This window comes from Mauremys mutica, chromosome 6, assembly GCF_020497125.1.
Source record: "Mauremys mutica isolate MM-2020 ecotype Southern chromosome 6, ASM2049712v1, whole genome shotgun sequence".
Classification (NCBI taxonomy): domain Eukaryota; kingdom Metazoa; phylum Chordata; order Testudines; family Geoemydidae; genus Mauremys; species Mauremys mutica.
This window is the reverse complement of record NC_059077.1, coordinates 96,974,712-97,000,990: the sequence shown is the minus strand read 5'-3', so window position 1 is coordinate 97,000,990 and position 26,279 is coordinate 96,974,712. Positions and strand designations below refer to the sequence as shown.

The window sequence follows — 26,279 nt, the reverse complement described above, 5'->3', positions numbered from 1 at the left end:
TTTACTTAACAGAAATAATCAAGTCACACACAATGAAAAATTCTCGAAGATTTATTCCATTGGATTCCAGGACTAGAGAACAGATCAATACGTTCTGAGCAGGGATAGACTCCAGGTGCAAACAGCTGTTTCTTGGAAGGATTTTTGGAGACCCACGGGCATGTTAGGTATCTTAAAGGTCGGGTCTGCTTGGGAAGCTTACTGCGTGCTGCCATATTGTATTAAGTCATTCCTAAAGAGAGTGGTACTTCTGACTGTAACATCATGGTGTTGGGCAAATGACAATTGACAGACATTATATCATCCCTAAGGGAGGTACCTCCTTCTGGAAGTCATGCTTCATGATGTGACAGCATGCCCAGCATTTTGGCGTATTTATAGGTGTATCAGGTTTTCATATTGGTCTGTCTTTTGGTCTGATAAGTTTCTTGAAGCAGAGAGGAGTTTCTGTGAAAAACTGTTTTCCTCATTCTTTACAAGCATCCACAGAAAATCTATTCTCTATTGTTTTGTGAAAGTCCGAATGAACTCCTATTAATAGACAGTAACAATACTTAGCACTTTTCATCCACAGATCTCAAATGCACCTTATAAAGGAGCATATTTATTATCCACATTTTACAGATGGGAAAATGTTAAAGGACGTACCCAATACTGGGATAAGTCACTAATTTCTTTGACATCCCTCCTTTCTAGTCCACAAAACTTTGCAAAATTCTCTAGAATAAGTCTTCATATAAAAAGGTCATTAGAAAGCAAGACAGAATCTACAATATGTCCTTGTGAGAGGAGCATAATGCAAAATTTCTCTCCACATTTTTTTATCTATTCACTTTGACCCCCTTTTGCAGCCCTTACATTCTGCAAACATTTAAACAATCAAGTGTTACTAGCACAAGTGTTCACAGAAAGCTAATTTGAAAATCACTAGCACAAGTATTGATGAAAATCGAATTTTTAAATTCACATATGCTAGCACGTGTTCCAGAAATGCTTGCATGCTTATCCAGTCAGGGAACAGAAACAATCCTTTGTAACTTCTCCGCCCAGTCATAACTATGTAACTGGACACATTTTTAATAATCACAGTCAGAAAAAAAAACAGTTCAATCAGCTTTTTTTAATTTAATCATTCTAATTTCCTCAATTAAAAGTCTTGTTTTTCCTCTGATAGCAAACATAAAAGAGGCTATATTTATCAAATAGTTTCTTGAGGATTATTCACTCAACTCTGTTGTGTGAATGGCCATATTATAAAGGTTCATTTTTGTAAACCTTTTTGGTTCTTCAAGGCAATATTCTTGTAGAAAGTACTTAGTTTACTCAGGTAGTATTGTATAGTCCTGCTGGAGTCCTAATTTTGCCGTCGGTATGAATTTCAGGTTCCAGAAGGTAGAAAGATCTCTCAGCTTAGGTGATATTTTGTGGCCATTCTAACAAGGAATTACAGGGCAATGCATGGTACCCCCAAATTCTTGTAAATAAAATAAAATAAAGGAGGAACTGTAGGACAGATAACATTACAATTAAGATAGCCAGAAAGAGAGGCAACTTTCAATTAAAAAAAAAGATAGCTCTCCTATTTGCTCTAAAGGGGAAATCTAGACACACTTTTAAAAGACAATACCAAGCAAAAGCACCATAGCTGAGCTACCAGTGTAATCCTAAAGAGGAAGTTACTCACCTTGTGCAGTAATGATGGTTCTTTGAGATGCGTCCCCCTATGGGTGCTCCACTGTAAGTGCGTCTGCATCCCTGCGCTGCTGATCAGAGAACTTTGGTAGCAGTGTCCATTCGGGCCGTACATCTGTTGTGCCCTCCCCTTGTACGCTGCCATGAGTCTAACCAGCGCTGTGTGGGCGAACCCTCCTCACTTTCTTCTCTACCACAGGGTTTATGATGAGAACTCTAAAGTAGAGAGGAGGAGGGTGGGTCATGGAGCACCCACAGGGAGAGACATCTCCAAGAACCATCATTACTGCACAAGGTAACTTACTCTTCTTCAACTATTGTCCCTATGGGTGCGCTCCACTGTAAGTGACTCCCACGCAATATACAGCACTGGAGACTGGGGCTTTGGGGCAGAGTCTGTTATGGATGACAGCATTGTGGTGCTGAATCTGGCATCTGCAGCAGAGTCCCCAGGGTGGCATTGTGCTCTGCAAAAGTATGTGCAGATGCACAGGTAGCTTCTCTGCAGATTTCTGATGTCGGGAGACCCTTGGAGAAGGCAATTTAGAGGAAACCGATCTCGTAGAATGTATATGGATTATGAATGGGGGTGCTAAATTACAAATCTGATAGAGTTTGAGATCCATTTAGAGAGCGAGTTGAAATCGCTGTACCTTTAGGCCTGTCCGCAATAGAGAGGAAGAGTCTCTGAGATTTTCTAAAAGGTCTTGTACTGTCCAAATAGAAGGCCAATATTCTCCTTACATCGAGCGTATGGAGGATGGTGTCCCTATTATCCTAGTGTGGTTTGGTATAAAAGGTCAGAAGGTGAATGAGTTGGTTTCTGTCAAATGCTGAAGTCACTTTGGGGGTGAACTTCAGATGTGGTCTGAGTATACCATGAAGGGGGGGGGAGTGCACCATCTGAGCCACTTTCTCCCCAATCCTTCTTGCCAAGGTAATGGTGATCAGAAATGCTGTCTTCATAGAGAAATGAGTCAGAGAACAAGCGGCCATGGGTTCAAAGGGCAATTTAGTCAGTCCTTTTAAAACTCAATTTAGACCCAATTGTGGGGTAGGAAGCCTGGGCTGAGGAAAAGAGATTTGCTAGGCCTTTGAGAAACCACTTCATCGACAGGTCAGGGAAAATTGAGTACCCTTCTACCTGCTGGTGGAAAGTTGCTATTGCTGCTAAGTATACTTTTAGCAAGGTAATAGAGAGTCCCAATTTCTTGAGATTAAGCAGATAGTCTAGTATTACAGGTAGAGTGGCCATATCCAGAGTGACTCCTTTGTGCTGACACCAAATCCAAAATCTGGTCCACTTTTGTAGATAAGTACACTGGGCAGTCACTTTCCTACTTTGTAATAACACTTCCTGTACCTCTTCAGAGCAGGATGATTCTATGTGTTGGAACCATGAAGAAGTCAGGCTTTGAGCCGTAGTATCCACAGGTTGGAATGGAGAGTGCATCTCTCGTTCTGTGAGAAGAGGTAAGGAGTGGTTGGAAGAGTCAATGGACACTGTACCATTTGTAACAAGTAAGGATACTACGTCTGTCTGGGCCAGGTGGGAGCAATCAGTATGATGTTTGCTTATTTATTTTCAACAGGACTTTCAATAATAGAGGGAAGTGGGGGAGGTGTATAGAAGGCCTTTGTCCATGAGAGGAGGAGAGCATCCCCCAGGGAGTGCTGGCCAATGCCTGCTCTGGAGCAGTACCATGGACATTTCTTGTTCTGGTAAGTGGTGAACAAGTCCATTATCTGAGTCCCCCATTGTCAGAATATGCCGTGGAGTATCACTGAGTCCAACTCCCACTTGTGGTTGTATGGGAATTTGTGACAGAGACTGTTTGCTGTCATGTTGTGCACTCCTGGTAGGTAGGTTGCTGATATTGCAACATTGTGGGAACTGCACCAGTTCCATAGCTTTAGTGCTTGACCATTTTATGTAATACATACAGGCTATATTGTCTGTCATGACCTTTAGGTGTATGCCTCTGATCAGTGGAAGGATGAAAGTGCATGCATTCCTGTCCACTCTGAGTTCGAGTAGGTTGATGGGAAGGCACATTTTGGATGGAAATCATTTGCCCTGTACTGTGAGATCGTTGAGATGTGCACACCATCCTATGAGGGATGCATCGGTGGTGAGGAGTAGAAAGGGGGAAGACTGAGCAAAGGGGATTCCTGTGCAGATATTTTTTGGATCTTTCCACAAATTCAAGGATTGCTTAACCTTGATGGGCATTGATAGCCATTTGTGTAGGTTCTCTGTTTGGTCTGTAAACTGAACTGAACCATGCTTGGAGGCATGTCATGTGAAGTCTGGCATGAGCTATCACTGATGTGCCCACAGCTATGTGCTCTAGAAGCTAGAGGCAGCGTCTAGCCAAAATTTGGGTCTGGATTGCACTGTCTCTAGAAGCATGGACAGACTGAGGAATCTGATGTGAGAGGAATACCCTCACTTGGATGGAGGTGAGGTCAGCTCCTATGAATTCTAGCCTGTGAATAGGTGTTAATGTCATTTTCTGTGCATTGATTTGTAGGTCTAGATTCTTGAATAGATCCAGTGTGGTATGGGTGACTCACTGGGTTTTGGCAAAGGAATGTCCCCTGAGGAGACAATCATCCAGGTATGGGTAAATCATAATGCCCTGGGAGCGTAAGGGGGCTGCCACTACTGAGAGGACCTTGGAGAATACTCTGGGGGCCAATGAGAGACCAAAAGGGAGTACTCTATACTGGTAGCAGTCTTGGCCTAGTGTGAATCTGAGGTATCGGCTGTGACTTGGTATGATCGAACTGTGGAAGCAATCATCTTGAAGGTCGAGGGCTGAGAACGAGACTCCCTTTTCTAACACTGGAATAAATGTTGCCAATGTGACCATCTTGAACTTATGAGCCTTGACAAATTTGTTGAGTGCTTGAAAGTCTAGCATGGGTCTCCAACCTCCCTTTTTCTTGGGTATCAGGAAATAGCAAGAGTAAAAGCCTTTGCCTCTTAGATATATGGGCACTGGGCCTATGGCTCCTACACTGAGGAGATGTTCCATCTCTTGTTGTAGCATGCTCTTGTGAGAAGGGTCCCTGAAAAGAAATGGGGAAAGGCATTGGGGTGGGGGAGGTGAAGTGGATGGAGTACTCATCTCGAATAATCTCCAGCACCCATTGATCAGAGGGTATCCATTCCCAGGTGCTGCGGAACTGGGTGAGATGGCATCCATAGGGTTCAGAGGCTTTCCAGTGTCATATGGCATTGAGGAAAGTGGTCTGCAGGCACCTCAACCAACCCATCAAAACTGTCATTTTGAGGTGGATGTTTGTGAAGTAGACAGAGCCTGACAGTTCCTGTTCGAGGAACCTGGGCATCTTTCTCTGGGGTTCATAGGATCTTTGAGATTAATATTGTGATGAATGGGGTCTTAATGAAGTCTGAGGACTGTATTTTCTCTTCTGCCCAGGCATGTAAATTCCAAGCGATGGAAGAGTAGCCCTGGAGTCTTTTAAAGTGTGGAGGGAAGCACCCGTCTTTCTCAGCAAACAGTTTTGTACCTTCAAAAGGAAGGTCCACCACAGTTGTTGAGCCTCTTAGCTGCATTTATCTGGTTTCCCCAAAGAGGTGCCATCTCATCACAGTGACAGTAGATATGAAGCATACTGCCTTGTCAGCTGCATAGAGTGCCAACTGGAGTGATGTCTTTGCCACCAGTTGGCCTGCATTAAAGATGGCTTTAAATTGTTCCTCATGTGAATCTGGGAGCTGCTTAATAAAGGAATAAATAGCTTCCTCCTCCACTTCAGCCTCTTGTTCCTCTCTTTAATTGTTCAGGGGGCTTGGATGCCCTGGATGCAACAGCTGAAGGAGATGCCTCCTTGGCTCTTGATAGGCCACGCTAGAGCTATGAGAGGCATGGTGTCTGTGTGCCTGCCAATGGTCCCAGTAGGGCCATTGAGAGGGTGGGAAGGGGCCCAGTGATTGATACTACTGCTGCCCATACCAGGTAGGCTCGGGTCAGAGGGACAGTATGGTTGAGGTTCATACTGGAATTGGGCGCCATAGTGTGGGTGAGAAGAGCGGCAGGAGACCACATTCTTTTGCTCACTATCTGACTCAGTGGATGAAAATGAAGGTGCACAGCTTATGTTGCCAGTGAGTCTGGAGCACTGGGTGAACTCTGTACCAGAGCCTGGTACTGAGTAGAGGTGAATCTGGTTTGTCAGACACCGAAAAGGTCTGTTGCATACTAGAAGCCTTGCGGTGCTGAAGGCATTGGTACTTGTTCCGGTTGATGTGCCGAGATGTCTGCACTGAAGGAGTCGGTGATGTGGACCTGATAGTACGGTCCGTTGGTGCTGGTGTGCTGAAGACAGTACTGACGTCAGTGTCCATACCGAAGGAGCCTTTCCCAGGGGAGATTCTCTGGATTTCTTGTGACTCAGCCAATACAATTCCTTGCCTGTTCCCACTGGGTCCTTAGGCAGCTCAACATGCTCTGCTGGGGCGATGCTGCACGAGCCCTAAGTATCGAGCTTAGACAGCTTCTGTGCTGTCGGTATCGAAGTTACCGAGTGAGCTGGAAATTATTTTTGGCTTGATCGAGGCTTGCTGTGTGGACTCACAGTGCTCATCTTAGAGGCCTTGCATGAGTGACTCGTAGGCGTCTTCTTGGGCTCACCTCCCTTAGAAGTTGAGGTTGTGGTGAGGCTTCCCACTGTCCGGGGTCTTGGTGTGGCGCAGAGGGTGATTGAAGAGCTGCCTCCATTAGGAGAAACTTAAGCCTCAGTTCTCTATCCTTTCTGGCTGTGGGCTTTAGTTGTTGGCATAAATCACAACTCCGTGGTACATGGTTCTCTCCCAGAAAGCTTGTCCAGGGGTATTTTTTTTTTAAATAATAAGAGATAAAGGAGTAAAGAAAAGAAAGAGGCACTCCAAAAATGAACAATTCTGAAAAAGTTAACGATCCACTAAAGGTCTGTCTCTAGCCAGGGATGGTTGAGAAGGAACGAAGGAGGATTCGCCACACGGTGCTGGTTAACTTTGTGGCAGAGCACGGGGTGGGGGTCACAATGCATGTGCAGGCTGCACGGACACTGCTACTAAAGTTCTCTGATCAGCAGCGCAGGGACACAGATACACCTATAGTGGAGCACCCATAGGGACACTAGTCAAAGAACCACCAAACATTGGAGATTGGTTTAAGGAATCTGATTAGAAGACAGTGGAAACCTTTAAAAACAAAAGTGGTCTTTATTCTTTGGGTACTTAGGGACATTTACTCACTGAATCTGATTTGAAATAGCCCATATTACTTGGCAACAGCCTTGACAGTAAAAAGGTATGGCGGCACCTTTTAGGAAGGAGACAACTTTGGAAATCATTGGAGAGACTTCTCAAAGTAAGAATAGAGAAAGGCAGGTGAGCACAAGAAGAAAACTCCATCAAGCAACACTGAAGTGTGCTTGTGGGGATGCAGGATGGGAGGTACTAAAACATTATCATCACGGAATAAGATTCCCTTGTCCCATGTCCTCCTTCTCCCAACTTACCCAGCAACAGACTTAACAATCCAGAGATGTGGAAAACAGAGGAAAACTTACCTGTAGCAGTACTGGTCTGCTGAATCCAATGTTTATGGCAGACAGGTACAGCTAATAGTAGATGAATGTATGTGGAGATGACCACGTGACCACTTGGAAGCAGATACCTCAGCCCTCCCGTACCACTGGACTAGAGATGTTCTGGGAGAAGTGAGAGCTGACAAACTGATTGTGGTTTTCTGGCTGGATCATATGCTGTCAGGATGCAGTTTTAAGCCCACTGTGCTGTCACTGCCTTGCAAGCTGCCTTGCCTTCATCACAACCCAAAATTCACAAACAAGTGCTTAGACTTCAGAAATGTTTGACGGAACTTCAGTGCCCATTTCAGTTGGAGGGAACAGAGCTTCCTTTGTGAGGCAAAGGATGGCTCTGAATCAAGATTAGGAAAACAATGGTGTCATTAATAAGAAATTCTGTATTGCCCTTTGGAATAAAGTCTGGCAAGAAGAGGAAGCACTACTCTGTCTGCAAAGAAATGGAGAGAGAGAAAAGAAGCTCTTGCACACAGAGCTAAACTTGTGACGAAAACTACATTGAGAGAAAGCAGCTTCCAGTGAAAGGCTCCTGTAGGTTTAAATGGATGGGATCTGTAAGAATATTTGGTCAGTTCCATAACGTCCAAAACATTGTCAGTTGCTCCACAGTGGGAAGAAGGAAACAGAATAGCTGTTTTATAGAAGGATCCAATGTCCCTATCTTGATCACAACTGCAGAGAGAGCTTACTTTAAGGATTCTTTTAAAACCTGCTAACTAGCATTCAAGGTCATGCTGGCATGAACAGCTGTGATACCAATTATCTGATCCTTAATATAGTGAAAGATGCTATCCCAGACCCTACAGTATTTAGTTTAAGTGGAAGTTTATGATGCGTGGATGACCAGTCAACAATATCATAGCTACTCAAACTCCAGATTACTCGTGCTAGATGCTCTGGTTAGAGGCCTGAATTAGACCATGGACCCAGAGGTCCTCTCTCAGGAACAGCATTCACATTGTTATTTCTTATTTGTTTGCTGGTAGTGCTCAAAGACCCAAACCAGGGTTAGGGCCCCGATGAGTTAGACACGATATTCACAAGAGACAATCCCCGAAGAGATTACAAACTGAAAGAAAAACAGAGAGATCCACAGGTACAAGACTGACATATTCATGACTTTGTAATTACCTCTGCCTCAGTCTGATTTTCCTCAACAATTGGAAAATGCCATTATTCTTGCTCTTAGAAAAGAAGCAAGGTGGGTTTCATTCTGAGGCAAAAGTTTTGACATGCCGCCTTCTTGCTTACATATACTACCACTGTCTAGCTGTTACATTAGCCTAGGATGTGACTAAGTGCAGCTCTCAGGCAGGCAGGACCAGATACCACTTGGAAATCAAGCATATTGATGCTGGAGTTCCTAAAACATGAAGAGGTGTGGAGAGGAGGAGGAAGGGTTGGGGGAAGATAAGAGCAGAGCATTTGCACTGTTGCCCACATGAGAACTTCAGCCCAATAGGTTAGCATAAATGGAGACACAAAAGTTATTAGAGACAGGGCAAAAATTGAGTCTACTCTGACTAGGGGAAGAACTATTGACTCAGAATAGGAAAGAAGAGTGACCAGTCCAGGGGAAAGAGTGCTAGTGATGGAAGGGCAAAGACTAGAGTGGGATTAAATGGAAGCTGGTTCACAGGATCAAGTCTCCATGCACACACTGCAAAGTGGCACAGATGCTGAAAGTTGTGTTTGGAATGAGATTTCAGGCCAGAATCTTGGAAAGAAGAGATAAAAGAGCCTAGGTGCCTGCCCAGAGAAATCTGATTATCCACTGCAGGAACTAGACTAGCCTGGATGGATTATCAACTGGGAGAATGTGGGAATAAAATAATAATAAGTGGGACTTCTCTCAGTTTACATGCACTATAAGATGCTATTAGGACACTATCCCTTAATGGAAAAGGGCAGGAGTTATTCATGTATATGTGCATATGTATCCGTCCCAGAGAGTGCTGAGTCCAAGGATGACCAGGATCTTGGTAAAGATAGTAAGTGGAATGTGCAAAAATTTCCCAGTAAAAATGGTAGATAACACCGTTGTGATGGATGAATGGTAATATAAAAGTATGCATCATTCAAGCCCACCAGACAGAGGAAATCATGCTGCAGAATATCCTGAAGAATAGGCTGGGATGTTTCCTTACAAATTTTCTTCTGTGCCAGAAGTTTGAGGCACCAAAATCCAGAATTGGTCTAGTGCTCCATATATACTTGGGCATTAAAAATATTGAGTGTAAAATGGCATCCTTACAAAGGAAATGCTTGATCTCTGATGGCAGGAAGACTAACTGGTCATGGAAGAAATTCAAATGGCATACTTCATGGAGATCACCTCCCTTTCACCCAGATGTCCCAGGAGGTGGTGACCCAGGCACTTTCAAAGAACTGATGATGACTAACTATAGTTGATGGCAGAAGGAAAAATGGGGCTAGGCCCATCAGAAGAATTGCTAAGAAGTTTTGAAGGGACATAAAAAAGGACCCTTGTCTCTGGGAAGATCTGTGTAGGAGGAGCCCTTCGAATCTCTGAATGAAAAAGGATTGTCGGCTGGAGGAAAGGGAGGATGGGCAAAATCTCTGATAGGCACAAAAGGAGGCTGGATTCCAGGAAAGGTCTGATTGGTTGGGGTGGGGGCAGTTGAGAAGGGGACCCCTTATAAGAACCCAGAATACTCCCTAGTCACTCTAAATCCACTCCAAACTAGGGTAGTTAGCTACCTTGCCCGTAGTGCAGACTTCAGTATTCCACCATTTCAGACATGCACCTCTGGCTCCCATGGGGATGACTGTTGATCTAGCAGCCACTCAGATGTTATCAAAAGGTTGAATCATAGAAATCAGAAATTATTTGGGGGAATAAGCTAAGATTTCCAGGGCTTTGTGACTTGGTCTATGGGATGTGATGAAAAGGCTTGGACCCCTCTCTATGTCTGCCCAGAGAGAAAAGCTTTTCAGTGGAAATGAATGTCACATAGGTGGCGACATGGAAGACAGTTGCAGACAAGCCATTGTTCCAGTGAAGCTCTGTGTACAGAAGAAAGACTCCATGGACTTTAGAGGGGGAAGGTGCACTCTCAATGTCATTAGCACAGTCAGGCCTGGTCAATATTTGAATAGGAGACCATCAAAGAAAACACAGATGTGCTCCCTGAAGCAATACTAGCAATTCAGAACCCTCTGGCAGGCACTCTTCCCTCTGCATCAGTTCCGAAGCAATGCCAAAATTTGGAGTTATGGACAGTGTAGTGCTAGAGGTGTCATCTACCAGGAAGACAAAAAAAAAAAATCTCGACCACGTGGTCAAGACGGCTATGCCTCACCTCATTGCTAAAATTCTCCTGTATTTTCAAATGGATATGATATTCTTTACTTTCTGTCCTGTAGGGTTGCCAAGTACTGTTAAATGGTGGCTTCCTTCCAACCCAGAGATGGCTGAATTCCAGCCATGAACAAAGTAATACCTGTAGCGTACCTGTAGTTTGTCAAACTCTCTGGACAAAAGGTGATCTATAAATGTCAATAGTTATTTTAGGTGGTTCCCTGAGGGGAAGCTACTGTAGACTAAGTGTTACTACATATCTGTCCGTATTCACAATACCCTTTTAGACATATCTTCAGTGGTCTCCTCTCAAAAGCCACCACAGCAGAATGATTGATTTAAGTTGTATTGCCAATTCTGGCCCTAGGTCAAACAGGTATTAAAGTGCTGGAAGGTCACTGGCATGCAGACAAAGTTACAAACCACACACCTTCCTGAGTCACACAGGAGCTACTAACTATGAGCCTGTTTCTCTTGATCTCACTTACAGTGTAATAGAAGGATCATAGAATGTATTTTACAGTACCTGCTGTAATCAGCATTACTTTTCTGCTTCCTCCAGAGTGAAACTGACCTATCTGTACCTCCTCTCTGTCCCTTCAAGTGTCCCTCAGCATAGTGAAGAATTTCCCACTTCACTTTTCAAACCCCAGAATGTGATCCCTTACCCAGCCATTCTATTTGAATATAAAATCATATGGGGTGCATGACTTGTATGATACCAAACCCTTCTGTCCACAGGAATGGTCTGCAACCATTTGTGATCTAGCATATGACATTTTCCTATGGTTTTTGTTTATTTATTTACACACACACACACACACACACACACACTCACTTAATTCTCTGGGGCATACCAAGGGTGAACATTTCTCCTGAGAACAGATCAGCAGTTAAACTCTACTATATTGGGAGAGAAGGAAATGTTAGAAATTATGAAACATCCCACAAGGTGAAACAAAGCCCATATAGGCAAGTTAATATTTAAATCAAATCCAGTGAAAGCCCTGCCCATGACATGTAAATAGATCTGGACGGGAGTCAGAAATCTTCCTTATACTATGCCTTTGGAAAACTCAAGCCCAGGAGTGAGGCTGGCAAGATTTAACTTGGTATAGGACGTAGCCTTTAGTACTGCCTGCCTGTGTACCACACAGAAGGATTTGGCTTGCAATACCATATTCCCCATTTCTCCTGAAACAGTAAGTGAAGAGAACCCTCAGCAATCCCTGGCTTCAAGCCAAATCCGACAACTGTGCATATTAGAAACAAATTCTACTAACCTCTCTTCCCTCTCTTCCTTTGCTCTTGTTCTGAGCTGCTTATTGTTATCAGTTGCCATAACTGTGATCTGCTGGTACTCCTCTGAAGCCCAGGTTCTACATACATGGCTAATGAGAGTCATGGGGTAGAAGAATTTGTGGAATCTCAGGGCACAAAATATCCATGCAGTATAGCTTATAAAAGCAACCAGGTCACCGGTCTGGACTGATGGAGTTTAAATTTAAATGCTCGAACAATTTATATTAGTGCTTGGATAACGCTTAGTTCTCTTTTAGCTATAGTTTTTAGATAAGATCTTTACATGAAAGTTAGATCTAAGCAGCACACCATTCAAGAAATCTCTTAGCCGTACAAGAAATTTTTTTTGGAAGGTTTCTTTCCTACTTCACTCCCCCACACACTTCTCCCCCAAACTTTTCCCCTTCATTTCATCGCCATTAAAAACGTTTTGGTTAAGAATCTCAAACATGTATAACTCGGTAAAGCAGAAGAATCAAATAGAATGAGAGTTGCTCATATCACATTTCTTTATTTAAGACTGCTTAGAGGAATACACAGATATAAGCTTGTCTGTAACAGCTGTTGCTACAATTGTTGTAGACATCCTGATCCTGTGAACATCTTCAGCTCAGATTTGTGAGCAACTCATGGGATCAGGCCTGCAGTGTTTCAGCACCCTAGAGATGCTACATTTTAACATCTACTTCAATAAGTTCCTCAATAAGGGGCGGCAGCACTGTCACAGAAAACCCTTTACATGTTGTAATAGGCACAAAATGTTCTGCACATTTATTAAATGATCTGGTGTAGCAGGAAATGTGTCCCCCCCTCTTTTTTTTTTTAAATTAAAAGGGACAGTCGAGAGTGAAAGTGAAATTGAGTGTTACTTTGAATATAGTTTTGAAATAACTTTCATTGTTCATCTGAGTATGCAACAAAGTAATGACTTAATATTTTATACGATGTAAGTTAACACAAAGTGTGCACGATCACTTCATTTACAGGGTGCCTGTCAAATTTCTGCACTCATTTCAACTTCACCAACTGCATAACCGCACAATAGTTAAAACTGCAGCAGCATTCCTGTTTGAATTATTACTGTCTTAAAACTAGCACATCATTTGCACCTCACATCCAGATCTAAACCCCACATTTAACACCCAAGTATTGTATTTTGAGACCAAGCTGTGGAAGAGATTTTTTCCATCAGCAGCATGTGGCCGATGGGTAGACCTGCTTTGGCAGTTTATATGGCAGCTTTGAAATGGTTTTATTCAAGCGCTTAGGTTGTTTGATAAGGGGTTGAGATGCTTGACACTCAAGAGATTGTTTTCCCCGATAAACACATTTCAATTTAGTTGTGACTAAGACCTGGCTAAATGAAAAATATCTGACATTTGGATACCACGTTTCATCCAGAAGACTATAAGAACACTTTATACTGTCTAAATAAGGATCATTTCACCACCCACTAAATGCGGATGCCTCTGGGGTGGAAATGGGAGATTTTAAAATAACAGTTTGGTCAACAGACCTATGCCCTATACTACTTCTCCAGAAAGAGCCATGGGATCCTTAATAGCTCTATATCAGTGGTCAGATGTTTGAGTTTATCCTTCCTTTAAAGGAGGGAAACTCCCCTACAGCACAGTGCCCCCTCCCTGATATCACAATGGTGTATTGATTCCTTATTGACACTGACAAATTAATTGCATGACCAACAAGGTGCAAACTTAACGTATATTAAAAGACCATGGCCAGAACTGTACACATCTATCTGTATTTGGTCAATTTCCTTATCTTGTTGGGTAAAGATCCTCACTTCTGGAACTGAGGATGAATGTAGCAGAGTTTCTAATTTTCATTAGAGGAATATCAAAAAAGTATTAAGGCTTAACATCAGAAAATCCCAACTGCAGTTACTCAAGACTTATGTCAACACCCGTGTCTTTTGACTCATATTAATCTTCTCTGAGAATAGGACCCTGTGCTAAGCCCCTATTTTCTCCACACAACCATAAACCACCCCTTTATAAATCATTAGAGTCGTTTTCTTTAGAAGCCACTGAGCCACAATGTATTTGTTACCAAAAATTCTTCTTGACTGATGATTGTACAATCAAAGCAACTCAGAGCACTCAAAGTTCTATTTATTCATTAAAAAAAAAAAAAGATTCTATTTTGATGGGAAGTTCATTTTTAACTTTAAATTCCTCCACCTCTTCCTTTATTTGAATGTGGAAAGTAATAGTATTAGTGCTTGGCTTGATCTGACATTAAGAGATATTTTGGGTTAATATAATAAAGAAAGAATAAAAACCATCATCTATTCTGCATTTTTGTATGTGACTGAACTTACTCCACATATCAGTAGTTAAGAATTACCCTAGCTTCCGAAGATGCATGTGAAGGGTAACTGCTAGAACATTCCTCCTCAGATTTATATATTATACATTACAATACCATAGGATTACAGAGAAACCAAAAGAGCTGTATTTAACCAACATTTTAGAATAGATCCATGTGAGGCCAAATGTCCCTTAGAAGTGCTTCTTTATACTTGATAGCAAGTTTACAGACATGTTGTAAATGTCAGATGATGCTTTTTTAATAATAAAAAAAGATACTAATATTGTTTCCTTGTAACCAGGATAGAAAATCATTTGGTAAGAATAAGAACATTTATTGGTTTTGACATAAAATTTTCTTGCTGTGAGGTGGAAATGCTGTACTCCAATACCGGGAGAAACATGAAATCTCAAGGGTTATGTTCAGTAACTCTTGGTTCAAAAGCAGACACTGCAGGTGCATTATTTAAGAGCTTTGTCAAAGATGATCTTCTACAGCACGCTACTTCAGGCTTCATCTCCTGTGAAGGGGCTTCTTTTTTAAATATGTGGAACTATCAGCTATGTCGCAGGTCAGTCCCCCTCACTCCATTTCAATACTATCTTGGCCACAGAAAAACTCATATTAGCAAATTTCTTAATTTTAAATGCAATCCCTTCTCCCATAAATCCTGTGTTAATACAATTCTATTGCCAAGACTTTCAATGCACACAAATTGGAAAATTCAAAGTGACAGTTTAAACAGCCTTCTTATATTTTGTATCATTGCATATAATGTTAATTTTAATGGCTTAAATATATAAAATATTCAATATGGATGAGAAATAGTAGCAGAACAAGCCATTATTTTGAATTTTCTGACTCCTGTGCATGTAAAAATCTCAGCCATGTCTCATTTAACAGTTTTTTGCATTTCACTTTTTGAAGCATCATAAATACTTGCATATGGATTAGAAACTGCAATTCAAATAATCACTCATTCAGATATAAATCCTGACGTGTTTAAGTCACAGATTTAAATAAACAGTGGGGGTGTGGGGTGGAGGAGAGGGCCCAGAGCAGTAAAGTGTAGGAGAGACTAGTTGGGTTGTCCGGGTTTTGTTGTGTGACATAGCACAAGGTGCTAGATCCTCAGTTGGGATAAATTTGCATAGCTTAATAGACTTCAACAGAGCTATACCATTTACATCAGCTGAGGATCTAGCTTGTGGTTATGTGTGATGCTCAACATATATATGGCCACATAGTTGTGGGTGTTTATCTAGAGCATCACACCTTTAAAATTTGGGAGATGAGGAGGAATCATGTGCTTTTCATGTGCAGTCTGTACTATCACAGTGGAAAAAAAGCCCAGTAAAGAAAAAGGATGTTTTCACCATCTGATTTCTCATGTTTGAATAGCTTAAAAACTGAAAAAAAAGGAAAGAGACAAAAAAGAGTCACCTTAAGGTTGAGAACAAACAACAGAAATTTAATTTCAAATATAGTCATATTTTTAGAAATGTATAAGCCTTTGAAAGTAGGGATTTAGACTTAATGTGACTCCTAAACTTGGCTAGAGTGTTCATACACTATAATAAATGTTGAAGGCTTGTCTAACGTGTCACTGAATCAAATGACAGACAAGTTTTAGTAGAGGGGGAAACTAATAAAAGGAAACCAAAGGCTGTTAATTATGAAAAAACAAAGCAAAAGTTCGTAACCTTTGGTACTAAAGACAACTGGCAGCAACAGATTCTTACAGAAAAGAAGCAACCAAGCAGTAACTTCAAGAAGTAAAGGATAAAAAAAAAGGAGTGTGAACGTAATGGATGCTTTACCTAAAAAAGTTTGATCCAGGTTACTTTTCATTTGCATTGAACACTGGGCTTGGGGAAGGAGGAAAATCAGGATGACTGTACATTTAATTTCAATAATCCTGGGATTCAGACATTTGATCCTGTAAACTATTCAAAGAGCATCGATACAAACAATATACAGAGCTATTGCATGGTGTTTTGAAGTATATCACAACACAGTTAAAGCTACATTTTGAAATTCAGAAGGGTGCACTAAAAAAAGTTATTTATTAAAGAATGAAAGCCTTTGTGTTGGGGGTGGGGTGCAAAGAACCTCTCATGATTCTAATAATATATAAAAATGTGCTTTTGGGGTACTCTTGGGCACAGTAAGTCGAAGGTTTCCTTTCCTTAAGTAAAGGTAAAATACACAGCCTTTCAAATTACGGAAGGGTTCTGAAAACAACAGGTCTCTCCTATTCCCATTATGTATGTTCAGATTAGAATAACAATAAACAGAAAATTTCTACATCGTGTTTATCTCTGTGAAGCCCTGATGTAATAAGTAGTTGAGAACTTCCTTTTAAAAGATGTGATTGCACTCGAGCAACAAATTTACATCAGCTTGGAAGACATTTTGGAAATTCCTCTTCAACACAGTCCTAAAGAAACAGATTGCTATGGGGAGAAGGAAAAAATGAGGATGTTACTTACCTATAATCAGAGGTTCTTTGAGATGTGTGGTACCTGTCTGTATTCCACTGAGGGTTTACACATGCACAGCATGTGTACGGAGCCAGATAATTTGAAAGCAGTAGTATCAATTGGTCCGTGCATGCACCTTTGCCTTATGGTTTCATCTGAGACGATAAAGGGCGGGGCAGACTGACCGTGTCTCCAGTTCTTTATTTACTGCAAATCAAACAGATCCACAGCAGAAGGGAAAGAGGGTGGAAAGTGGAATACAGACAAGGACCACACATCTCAAATAGCCTCCAGCTACAAGCAAGCAAGCTCCTCTTCAAGTGATGGTCTATTGTATTCCACTGAGGGTGATTAACAAGTGGTGCGAGGATGAGGCTGGAATGGTTGAGTGGAAGACAACTGTGCCGAATGAGGTATCCATTGCAGAGTTCTGTGATGATCGTGCTGTCCGGGAGGATGGGAGAAAGCGAATTCCTACACAGACCTGTGTTAGATGTGTCCACCACTGGAGGGAAGAGAGCTTGGGAGGGAAGGACTGTAAGCATAAGGTCCATGGCATGCTGCGTGGGTGAGTAAACTCTCTGGAGCCACATCTGTAGGCAGCAAAGGTGGTGACATACATGCAGGCTGCCATGTGGCCAAGGGGAGGAAAAGGCAAGTCCTGACCAGGACAGATGGACTATTGACTACTCGGGTGACGAGTTCTTGCAGAGTCGGGAATCTGTCCCTTGGTACGTAAGCTTGTGTTGTGACTGAGTTGGAGACCCCAATGAAGCCTAGGGACTGTGTGGAAACCAAAGTTAATTTTTTTTACATTGATGCTGACTCCTAGGGAGGAAAGACGTCTCAGAAACATGGAGGTAGAGATCTGAGCTTCGTCTCTGGATCACGCTGCTAGTAGGGAATACATGGGAATACATGGATCCCATAAAGTCTGGAGGTGGGCCATTATGACAAAAGAAAACTTGGTGAAGACCCTGGGAGCAGTGGTGAGTTCAAATTGTAGGATCCTATATTGAAAATCCTGGGTGCCTACCATGAACCAAAGGAATCATCTGTTCACACTGACATCCATCCAATGTAAACAGGCAACCTGCATATTGAGAGCTGTAAACCACGTGTCTTTTTCTAGTGACGGTATGACAGCTGCTAAAGTGACCATAAGATATTTGGGTTTGCGAATGAAGCGACTGAGGTGACGGAGATCCAGGCCTTCATTTTGGGTATCAGGAAGTTGAATAGAACCCTGTCCCTTGATAGTTTGGAGGAACCTGCTCTATCCCTCTTCTTTGTAGTAAGGAGCCTACCTCTAGAGCAAGGATGCAGTCATGAGAGTAGACCCTGAAAAGGGATCAGAGCATGGGTTGTGGATGAGGTTGCATGATGAACTCGATCGTATAGCCATAGAGGATGACATCTTGCACCCATTTGTCCGTTTTTATTGCACTCCAAGCTAGTAGAAAGAGTGCTAGATGACCCCTGCAGGAGATGGACTGGTTGTATGGCAATAGGCATAGTGGTTGATGGCTCTCCAGTGGTACTCTTATCTCTTTTCTGAGATGACTGCATGTGTGATGATGAAAGCAGTGAAGGCAGGATTGTTGGGTCTTTTGGTGCTTGCATGGTAATTTGTATGGTCTTTGGATGAAGAACTGGGGATTCCTGAATCGTTCCTGAATCAGTAGAAATTTTGCTTGGGTGCAGGTGTACAGATACCCAATGATCTAAGTGTGGCCTTAAATCATTTAGGGTGTAGAGGGAATCGTTGGTTTTCTAGTTAAAAAGATGGGATCAATCAAAAAAAAAAAAAAAAAAAGAAGAGGTCCTCCGTCGTATTTTGCATCTCCCTGTGGAAAATGAAGCCACAATTCCCTCCAAATGGCAATGCCTGTAGCCATCAAGCGAGATGAGGTATCTGCTGCATCTAGAGCAGCCTGAAGCACTGTCCTCACCACCTGTTTCCCAGACTGGAACGGGACTCGATTTTGCTGAGGCAACTTTTCAGTAAAGTCCTATGGTTTGCCATAGTAGCGGAAGTCAGATTTGGCCAACAAGGCTTGGTAGTTCAAAATTAGGAACTGAAGACTAGCTGAATAGAAGATCGTGTGTCCCAGAAGATTCAATCGTTTACCCTCCTTATCGCTAGAGTGGAGCATGAGTGTTGCTGTCTGGATTGTTCAGTTGCTGCTTGCACCACAAAGGAATTGGCTGGGGGAGGAGGGTGAGAAATTAAACTCTGACCTCTTAGCTAGTACATAGTATCTCTTTTCTGCCCCCTTGGGGGTAGGTGTGCATGTGACTGGGGTATGCCAAACTATTTGAGCTGGTTGGAGAAAGGTCTCATTGATCGATAAAGAAACCCTACTTGGTACCAAGGAACGAAGGATGTCCAGGAGCTAATGCTGTTTGTCTTGTAGTTTGTCCTATGAAGATTGTTTGCCATCCTTTGCAGGAGACCTTGAAATTGCCAAAAGTCTTCTGGAAGCAAGGGGGAAGCTGAAGTTACTGCAGCATCTGGAGAGGACGATGGAAAATGCTCCTGCTCTGGCAGTCTGAACTGGACTGAGTGATTCTTCCTCCATAACTGATTCGGAGCATCTGCTCAAAGGTACCCTTGGCAGGTGTAGAAGCAAAGCTTCCCTGATGGAATGAGGTGGGTTCCGAGGGGGTGATGGTACTGGGGCCAGGATCTCCAATAGGGCCAGCAGGATGGATCTGGTGGGTGCTGCACAGGGCCCCATAGTGTGGTCCTCTGCTGTTGGAGGTACTGCCATGTTGTCAGCGGTCTTTTGGGAAAACTGTAGTCACAGTAGGGAACTTGTGCTCCATCTGAATCCTCTAAGGGCAAAAACTCAGATCCCATTCCAATGGCAGTACTGTCGGGGCTGGCAGAAGCATGTAAACCATAGGAGGATGTATTGAAGCATGCCTTGACTGTGGTATGTCCTGGGTGGGAGATCTGGCCTCCCTGGATGTGGATGGTAGTGGAAGGCATGGAGATCTCAGTTCTTCTAGGGCAAATTGTTCATGTGGCTCTGGTGTTTTCTTCAATCTCTCCAGGGTTAATGGTAGCTGGAACCAGGGCTGCAGAGGAGGACTTCAATGGAAATGATGGATCCCTTGTCTTAAGGGAGGCCAATGTTGACTGTGTGTGGGGCTCGATACTGGCAGATGTGTCAGTTTGTGTAGGGTTTTTTCCCCCCATGCTTGTGCATCTTGGAGTGCACTGCCTGCCTGTGGCTGGAACTCGTGGAAGGAGTTGGTTGGAGGAAGACTTACATGCTTGCTTCCTTACCTCCTGACTAGGCCCCAGCACAAGATTCATAGAGGTTGTAATGCTGGAGCTAATCTGCATCTCCAAAGTCAAAGGTGCATCCTGGCTGTCTCAGGCCAATGTATGCGGGGGTGGGGGGGAGTGAGGGAAGAGATGGTGGTGGTTGTGTTCATCCTGGGTCTAATGGAGGCCTCATGGCAATTTCTGTGAGGTACTTCTTACGGCAGAGAGCCTGGCCTTCTTGGGTATGGCTTGAGGAGGACTAGCAGATACTGTACCTGGATGAAACGTGGGCTTCTCCCAAGCAGTAAAGGCACTGTTGATGTTTGTCACTGATTGAGAAGGACTGCAGGCTGGAGGCACAGATTTAAAATCCTGGCGCTTTCAGCATAGTCCAGTGCCTGCATGTGAGTACTGGGGTGGGGATGAGGGGGTAACCAGTAAACTGATTCCCCCAAAGTCTCAGTTCTATTAAAAATATTACTAAAAGCTAAAATGATGTTAAAGCAGTAAAAACAGCAAATGTTACAAGAAATAACTAACTAACTATCTACAGTTCAAAACTTTTAAAGGTGCATCAAACACGAGAGGACACTAGTAGCTCTGACTCAAGACCATGTGGCAGTGAGAAGGAACTGGTGATGTAGTCATTCCGCTCTGTCCTTTATCACCTCAGACAAAACCATGAGGCAAGGCTAGTGCACATTTGCGGACCAACAGACACTACTACTTTTAAATTCTCCGGCTCCAGACGCATTGCGTGCATGCGTAAACCCTCAGTAGAATACAATAGGGACTATCACTTGAAGAAATTAGTATATCACTCTCCATTCCTCCTCACCAATAAATATTATAAAGTCGCTCACAATACTAGTAACCGATTTAAAATAGTAGGTTTAAAAAAAAACCTAAAAGGAATGGGCTCCCAATCATTGGCTCCCATATCAGTATCCTTCATATTTGTGTCCGGTGGGCTTGATTTCTTTTCCCTAGCTTAGGGCCCACTGAAATCAATGATAGTCTTTCTGTTTATTAAATGAAAGTTGGTTTGAGATCTTAGGGCTTGATCCAAAGCCCAGTGACGTCAATGGATTTTGAATCGGTTCCTCTATAATGGAGCCCATTGAGCTGTGCATGCTTTAGCAAGCCATGGAACATGGGCTGTTCCAAACTTAACTCTCACTGAGGTGTGGAGGAACCCAAGCTTCATGGGAGATTAGAAAATGCACAACACAGGAGATACTATACTCTGAGTGATACAGCTGAGCTCTTAGCATGGTATCAACCTCTAAAACCATTGCAATAGTATAACTAACTATAGAAATTTTCAGTTAAGAAAGTTTGTTGTGAAACCAGACAATTGGTGGGAAGTGTCTTTTACAAAACACATTGTTCTTTGTATGCTGTGCAATTTAGAACTTGCTTCAGCTGCCTACTCTCCTTTGACCAACTGAAATCTGCCCACAATACTGAGGTGTGCAAATCCACAAAGGGAAAAAAATTAGAAAAATAATACCATCATAGAAGTTACTTATGTTTAATGCTTAAAAGTCTGAATGCACAAACAATAATCTACCATTATAGAAGTACTGGTGGTCAATACAATGCATTAGAACTATGTACAATGACACAGTTTAGTATCAAAATCTTTCTACACTGTAGAGTATTACGAAACTGTTAATGACATCAAACACTAAGCACTTAAGACACTATTTTTTGCTACCACATTTGGAACTTCAATGAACAGTCCATTTCAACTTGCAGCATCAATCCATTTCTAGTATGAAATTAAGTAATTTTCTACTTATACAATAAGATTTATCTACACCGTTCTTTTGATTTTGATCCATAGCAGCAAAGGCACTGTACATCAGCAGATCCACAGACTTAAAGATTTTTTTTTTTTAAAAGCATTCAAAAAAAAGTCACAGATCATAGTTTAACAGCAACAACAACATAAAAAGATAACACAATGTCTCTGGCACAATGGCACAGCCTGTGTTCATTTCAGGGACATCCAACTAAGACTTGGATAGAACGGGTGGCAAATAAAGCAAGTCCTTCTCCCAAGTAAGAATCCATTCTTTTCTGAACTTCAGAATGAGTGCTCTTGTAAATCCTACCTCTGAGGTCCTTGCTTTTGTAGTCTGTACATTGGTAGGAATCCATTCTCATTTCAGTGCAGTTTCCAATGAACATAGCAAATATTTTCTGTAATCTCTTGTAACCGCAAAATTGCTGAAAGACGCACATCTCCCTTCACAAAGAAATGTGGCAAAAATATCCAGAAGAGATAAAGTTGGCTCTTTGAGGCAAGTTACTGTATTTCTCTCTGCAATACAACAAAGAGATGTTATATTAAAAAGCCTGGATCAACACAGAGGATTTTACCATCCCCGGAAGCATTGAAAACAAATCTGTTTACAAAACACTACATGACAGCAGATTCCTTTTAATGTATGTAACAATCTCATTTTTGGCACATTTTTCCTTACAATTCATTTAATTCAACTCTGAACTTAATTAGCGAAAAATCACAGATTTATATATATATTATACACACACACACACACAACCAGTTTTAGTTCGTAATTACTATTCTAGATTTCCAAGCCGGTCTAAAATAGTTAAATTAGATCATCTTCCTCCCGCAATAATTATTTATATTACAGTAGCACTTAGGAGGTCTCAACCAATATAAGCTATCATTCTATTTAGTGCACTTGTCACTTTTGACCTCCCATCCCTCCTGCTTTCCACCCACCAGCAAAAAACACAAAATATACAACGCACCTTTCAAACCAAGGCAGGGGCAGACAGCTTTATTTAGTCAGTTCATTGTTAGAAAGCCTTCTTTAAACAAAATAAATACATTACAGCTATAATACATAATTAGAGAATCAGTTCAGTGTTAAGTATGCTTATCCCCTCTTCTTCCAAGTAGATATCTTAAGTTTGGTATCAAAGTTCTTAATGAGCATTCACAATTCAATAGCAAGTTAGATGGGGAAAAAATGAACTCCACAACTGTGATGAGCATTGTAAGTCCTCAGTTTGGAAAGGAAAAAAAAGGAATATACAGCAAAGTGCTAGGAGGAGGAGTCCTGTTTGCATTCAGCTTTGTCTCTAATAAATAACTTCATAGACTGTAGCCTTCTTGTCCCCAGAGCCAGTGACAATGTATTTGTCATCCACAGAGATATCACAGCTAAGCACAGATGAGGACTCTTTGGACTATGAGAAACAAAAGAAAAATACGTAAGCATAAAGAAATTAACTATTTTTCTGTTTTAATAAAATCAGGTGAACACAAATGGCACCAGACTAGAAGATTAAATCAGTAGAGAGTTTACTAAGGGGGAGTGCATGGAAGAGATTATCTAAATACCAAAATATATTGACTCACAGCAGAGCTGAAGGGCTGGCAGATGCAATTGCAAAAATAATTCCCCAAACTTCCCTCACCTAAAGTATTTAAGACAATACGCAGAGCAACATAAAAGGACAGGGAATGTTTTACTCAATATTACAGAACTGAAGACAACCTATAAAACAAAGTAATCCCTCCAATCCTGTGCCCACTCCCCACACTTTACTCACAAACAGTGAGTATTTATTAAATGTTTATATAACTCAATTAGTTTTCGCCTGCTTAAAAATATGCCAAAAGCCATTTAAAAAAAAAATACATTCCCCTTTTGGAGAAGTCCTATAGAGTTTAATTGGGATAAAACCAACAGGGTTCTAGAAAAATCTAAGAGGTTTCTATAGATTTTTAGAGTGACTTCTATAGGATATAATAGAGAATGAGAATCATTATTGTTTATAGTACCCTCTTCTTAGCACTTTCGAAGAAGGACTATCCCTGCACCAAGGAATGTATAATCTCAGGAATAATAAAACAAACAGGTGAGAAGACACCAGAGTGACTGGCATAGTAGAAGCACTTCAGCGGAACAGAATACAATAGACAAATAGACAGTACAATGGGTACAACATAAAATTGAGAGCAAGAGAGAATTAATTTATATCTACCTAGATATAGTATATGATACATATATTTATATTTAAATATCTGGAGCCCAACGAAGAAGCATCCAGGATTTTGGCAGAAGTTGCTTGAGGCTGGGTGGCACTACTCCTCAATGATATTCTATTGGAATGGGAGTTTGGAGACGGGATTAGAGTGGGAAAGGTTTTCCTAATCAAGTGTAGGTTTCTTTATAGTCTGGCTAATCTACAAGAGTTTGAACAGGGTTTGCTTTTCTGAAGGAGGCATCATTAAGTTCCATTAGAAAGAGACAGTTAATATTTATGGGATGTTTAAAGGAAAAAAAAGATACATATAGAAAGGTTATCATTTCCTATTACATTCCACAAGAATCTTCCATAAGTGTCAGCTCTTAAGTTCAAGAGTTTTCCTGCTTAACGTAATGACTTTTAAATCTCAATACACATTATGACATCTTAACTGTGCTTATCTAGACCAAACCTGTTTAAGCTATTTCATGAAATAAAAAAAGGAATATTTTTTTAAAATGGTATGTCACAGATATAAGTTAGGGGAAAAAGTGCTGATGAGGCTTTATTCCTCTTGTCTGTGAACTGAACGAGATACACGTGTTGAGTCTGGTTTTCACTATTTTCAGCAGGATTTTGGATATTCAATGAATGCTAAAATTAACCATGTGGCACCTGCGCTATATTCCACTGCCCACAGCATAATATACAAAGGAAAGGAAATAGGCATAAGAAACTCGAGACAAAGAGGATTCAAAATGGGCATTAAAGTCCAACTTCAAGATAAGGGTCCACTTTATTGTAATGTTAAAATTATTAAAATATTATTGAGGACAAAATCTTGTACTCCTCATTATAACAGACAAAGTCTTAAAAGTCTTAAAAGAACACCCATTTAAAAACTCCTTAAGTTAATGATGGACCTTGGAAAGTGCACCTCTATTGTACTGTAATGTGGAAAACAGCTTTTAGGAGATTATTACCTGGAATATGCTGGCTCCATAAGGTGTTCTCCAGGCATTAAGAAGATTATCTTTTCCAGTGCTTACAAACCATTTGCCTAAAATCAGAATTTTTTTTTATAATTATGTTACATTTTCAATGAACGCATGCACAAAACCCCTGGATTATGCAGAAAAATGATCAATTCACATTAATGAAAAAATTATCCAGAGAACAGTCAAAGTTACATGTGGCTAGATTAAGGTATTTCACTACAAGTCATTTGTATTAAAAATAAATCATACAGAAAAAAGTTTAATTTTAATATTACATTGAACGTCTGGTTTTACATTTCCTTGTTTTTATTGAAAAGAGATTTGTTAGGAGAGAAAATACTGGCATAGATGTTGTAGCTTACCACAGTGAGCAAATTTGAGTGACAACACACAGCTCTCGTGAAGATGCAGTTGATACTTGTCTGGTTTAGTAACATGCAACACCTCAACATTACTGTTCTCCATTCCTACTGCCAACCATTCACCAGTTGGACAATAACCCAGTGAGAAGATCTGGAATTAACACAGCACATGCTTCAGTCAATAAAGGAGGAGCTTGAAATAGTCAGAGCTAATTCCTGCTACATTGTTATCACTGTTCACAAAATGTGAGCTACATTTTGGGCTGCTACACAAGTTTTAAAAGATGCTAATCATTTACTATAGTAATCAAGACAAATTAGTTCATGTAAATGCAACTCATTTTGAACTGTAATAGTAAAGCATTGAAACAAGCTATAAAAGTTACTGTCCTAGCCCATCCAACAGCATTAGAAATATTTTTGTAAAAATGTCTTTTGAACTAAGATCTACAGAACTGAAAACTGGTTAGATAGGAATACTTTAATCTGGCAAATCCCCTTTATAAATAGGGCTCTCTGCTGTTCTTGTGGGAAAAATACTGATCGGTCAAACTGAGAGCCATAATCTAGAAAAAATGTTTAGCTGCCATATTAAAAACAGTGCAAGAGACTAAGTGAAAAAATTCTAGGAGCTCTTCTTCAAGTCTGCTTTTTAAAAAATGTGCTCATTTTATAAAGCCACTATGGATTTCTCTAACATGTCAAAGCTTCTGAGAGTGAACCTGTGATGTGAAATCATGCTGTTGTAGCTGTCTTCCTTCTCTGAGATCCCAGGATCTGACGGTATTGTCCAAACCTCCCGTCCAGAGCTTGGTACCATCATTAGAAATGTCAATACAGCTGGCTCCATCTGTGTGGCCCTGGAATTGTCTG

General features: G+C 41.3%; 1 protein-coding gene across 7 annotated transcripts in view; it reads right to left on the bottom strand.

Annotated features, from left to right (window-relative positions):
* Nucleotides 1–21,547: 21,547 nt before the first annotated feature.
* TLE4 (TLE family member 4, transcriptional corepressor) overlaps nucleotides 21,548–26,279 on the bottom strand; it is a 114,774-nt gene continuing 110,042 nt past the window's right edge. For all 7 annotated transcript variants that reach the window (XM_045021299.1, XM_045021301.1, XM_045021300.1 and 4 more), the window contains 5 exons: nucleotides 26,129–26,276; nucleotides 25,407–25,557; nucleotides 25,030–25,106; nucleotides 22,820–23,260; nucleotides 21,548–22,358 (listed from right to left, as the gene is read on the bottom strand). In XM_045021299.1, coding sequence (XP_044877234.1) covers nucleotides 23,153–23,260; nucleotides 25,030–25,106; nucleotides 25,407–25,557; nucleotides 26,129–26,276 — 484 coding nt within the window. In that variant the 3' untranslated portion in view covers nucleotides 21,548–22,358; nucleotides 22,820–23,152. The remainder of the gene's footprint in view (nucleotides 22,359–22,819; nucleotides 23,261–25,029; nucleotides 25,107–25,406; nucleotides 25,558–26,128; nucleotides 26,277–26,279) is intronic.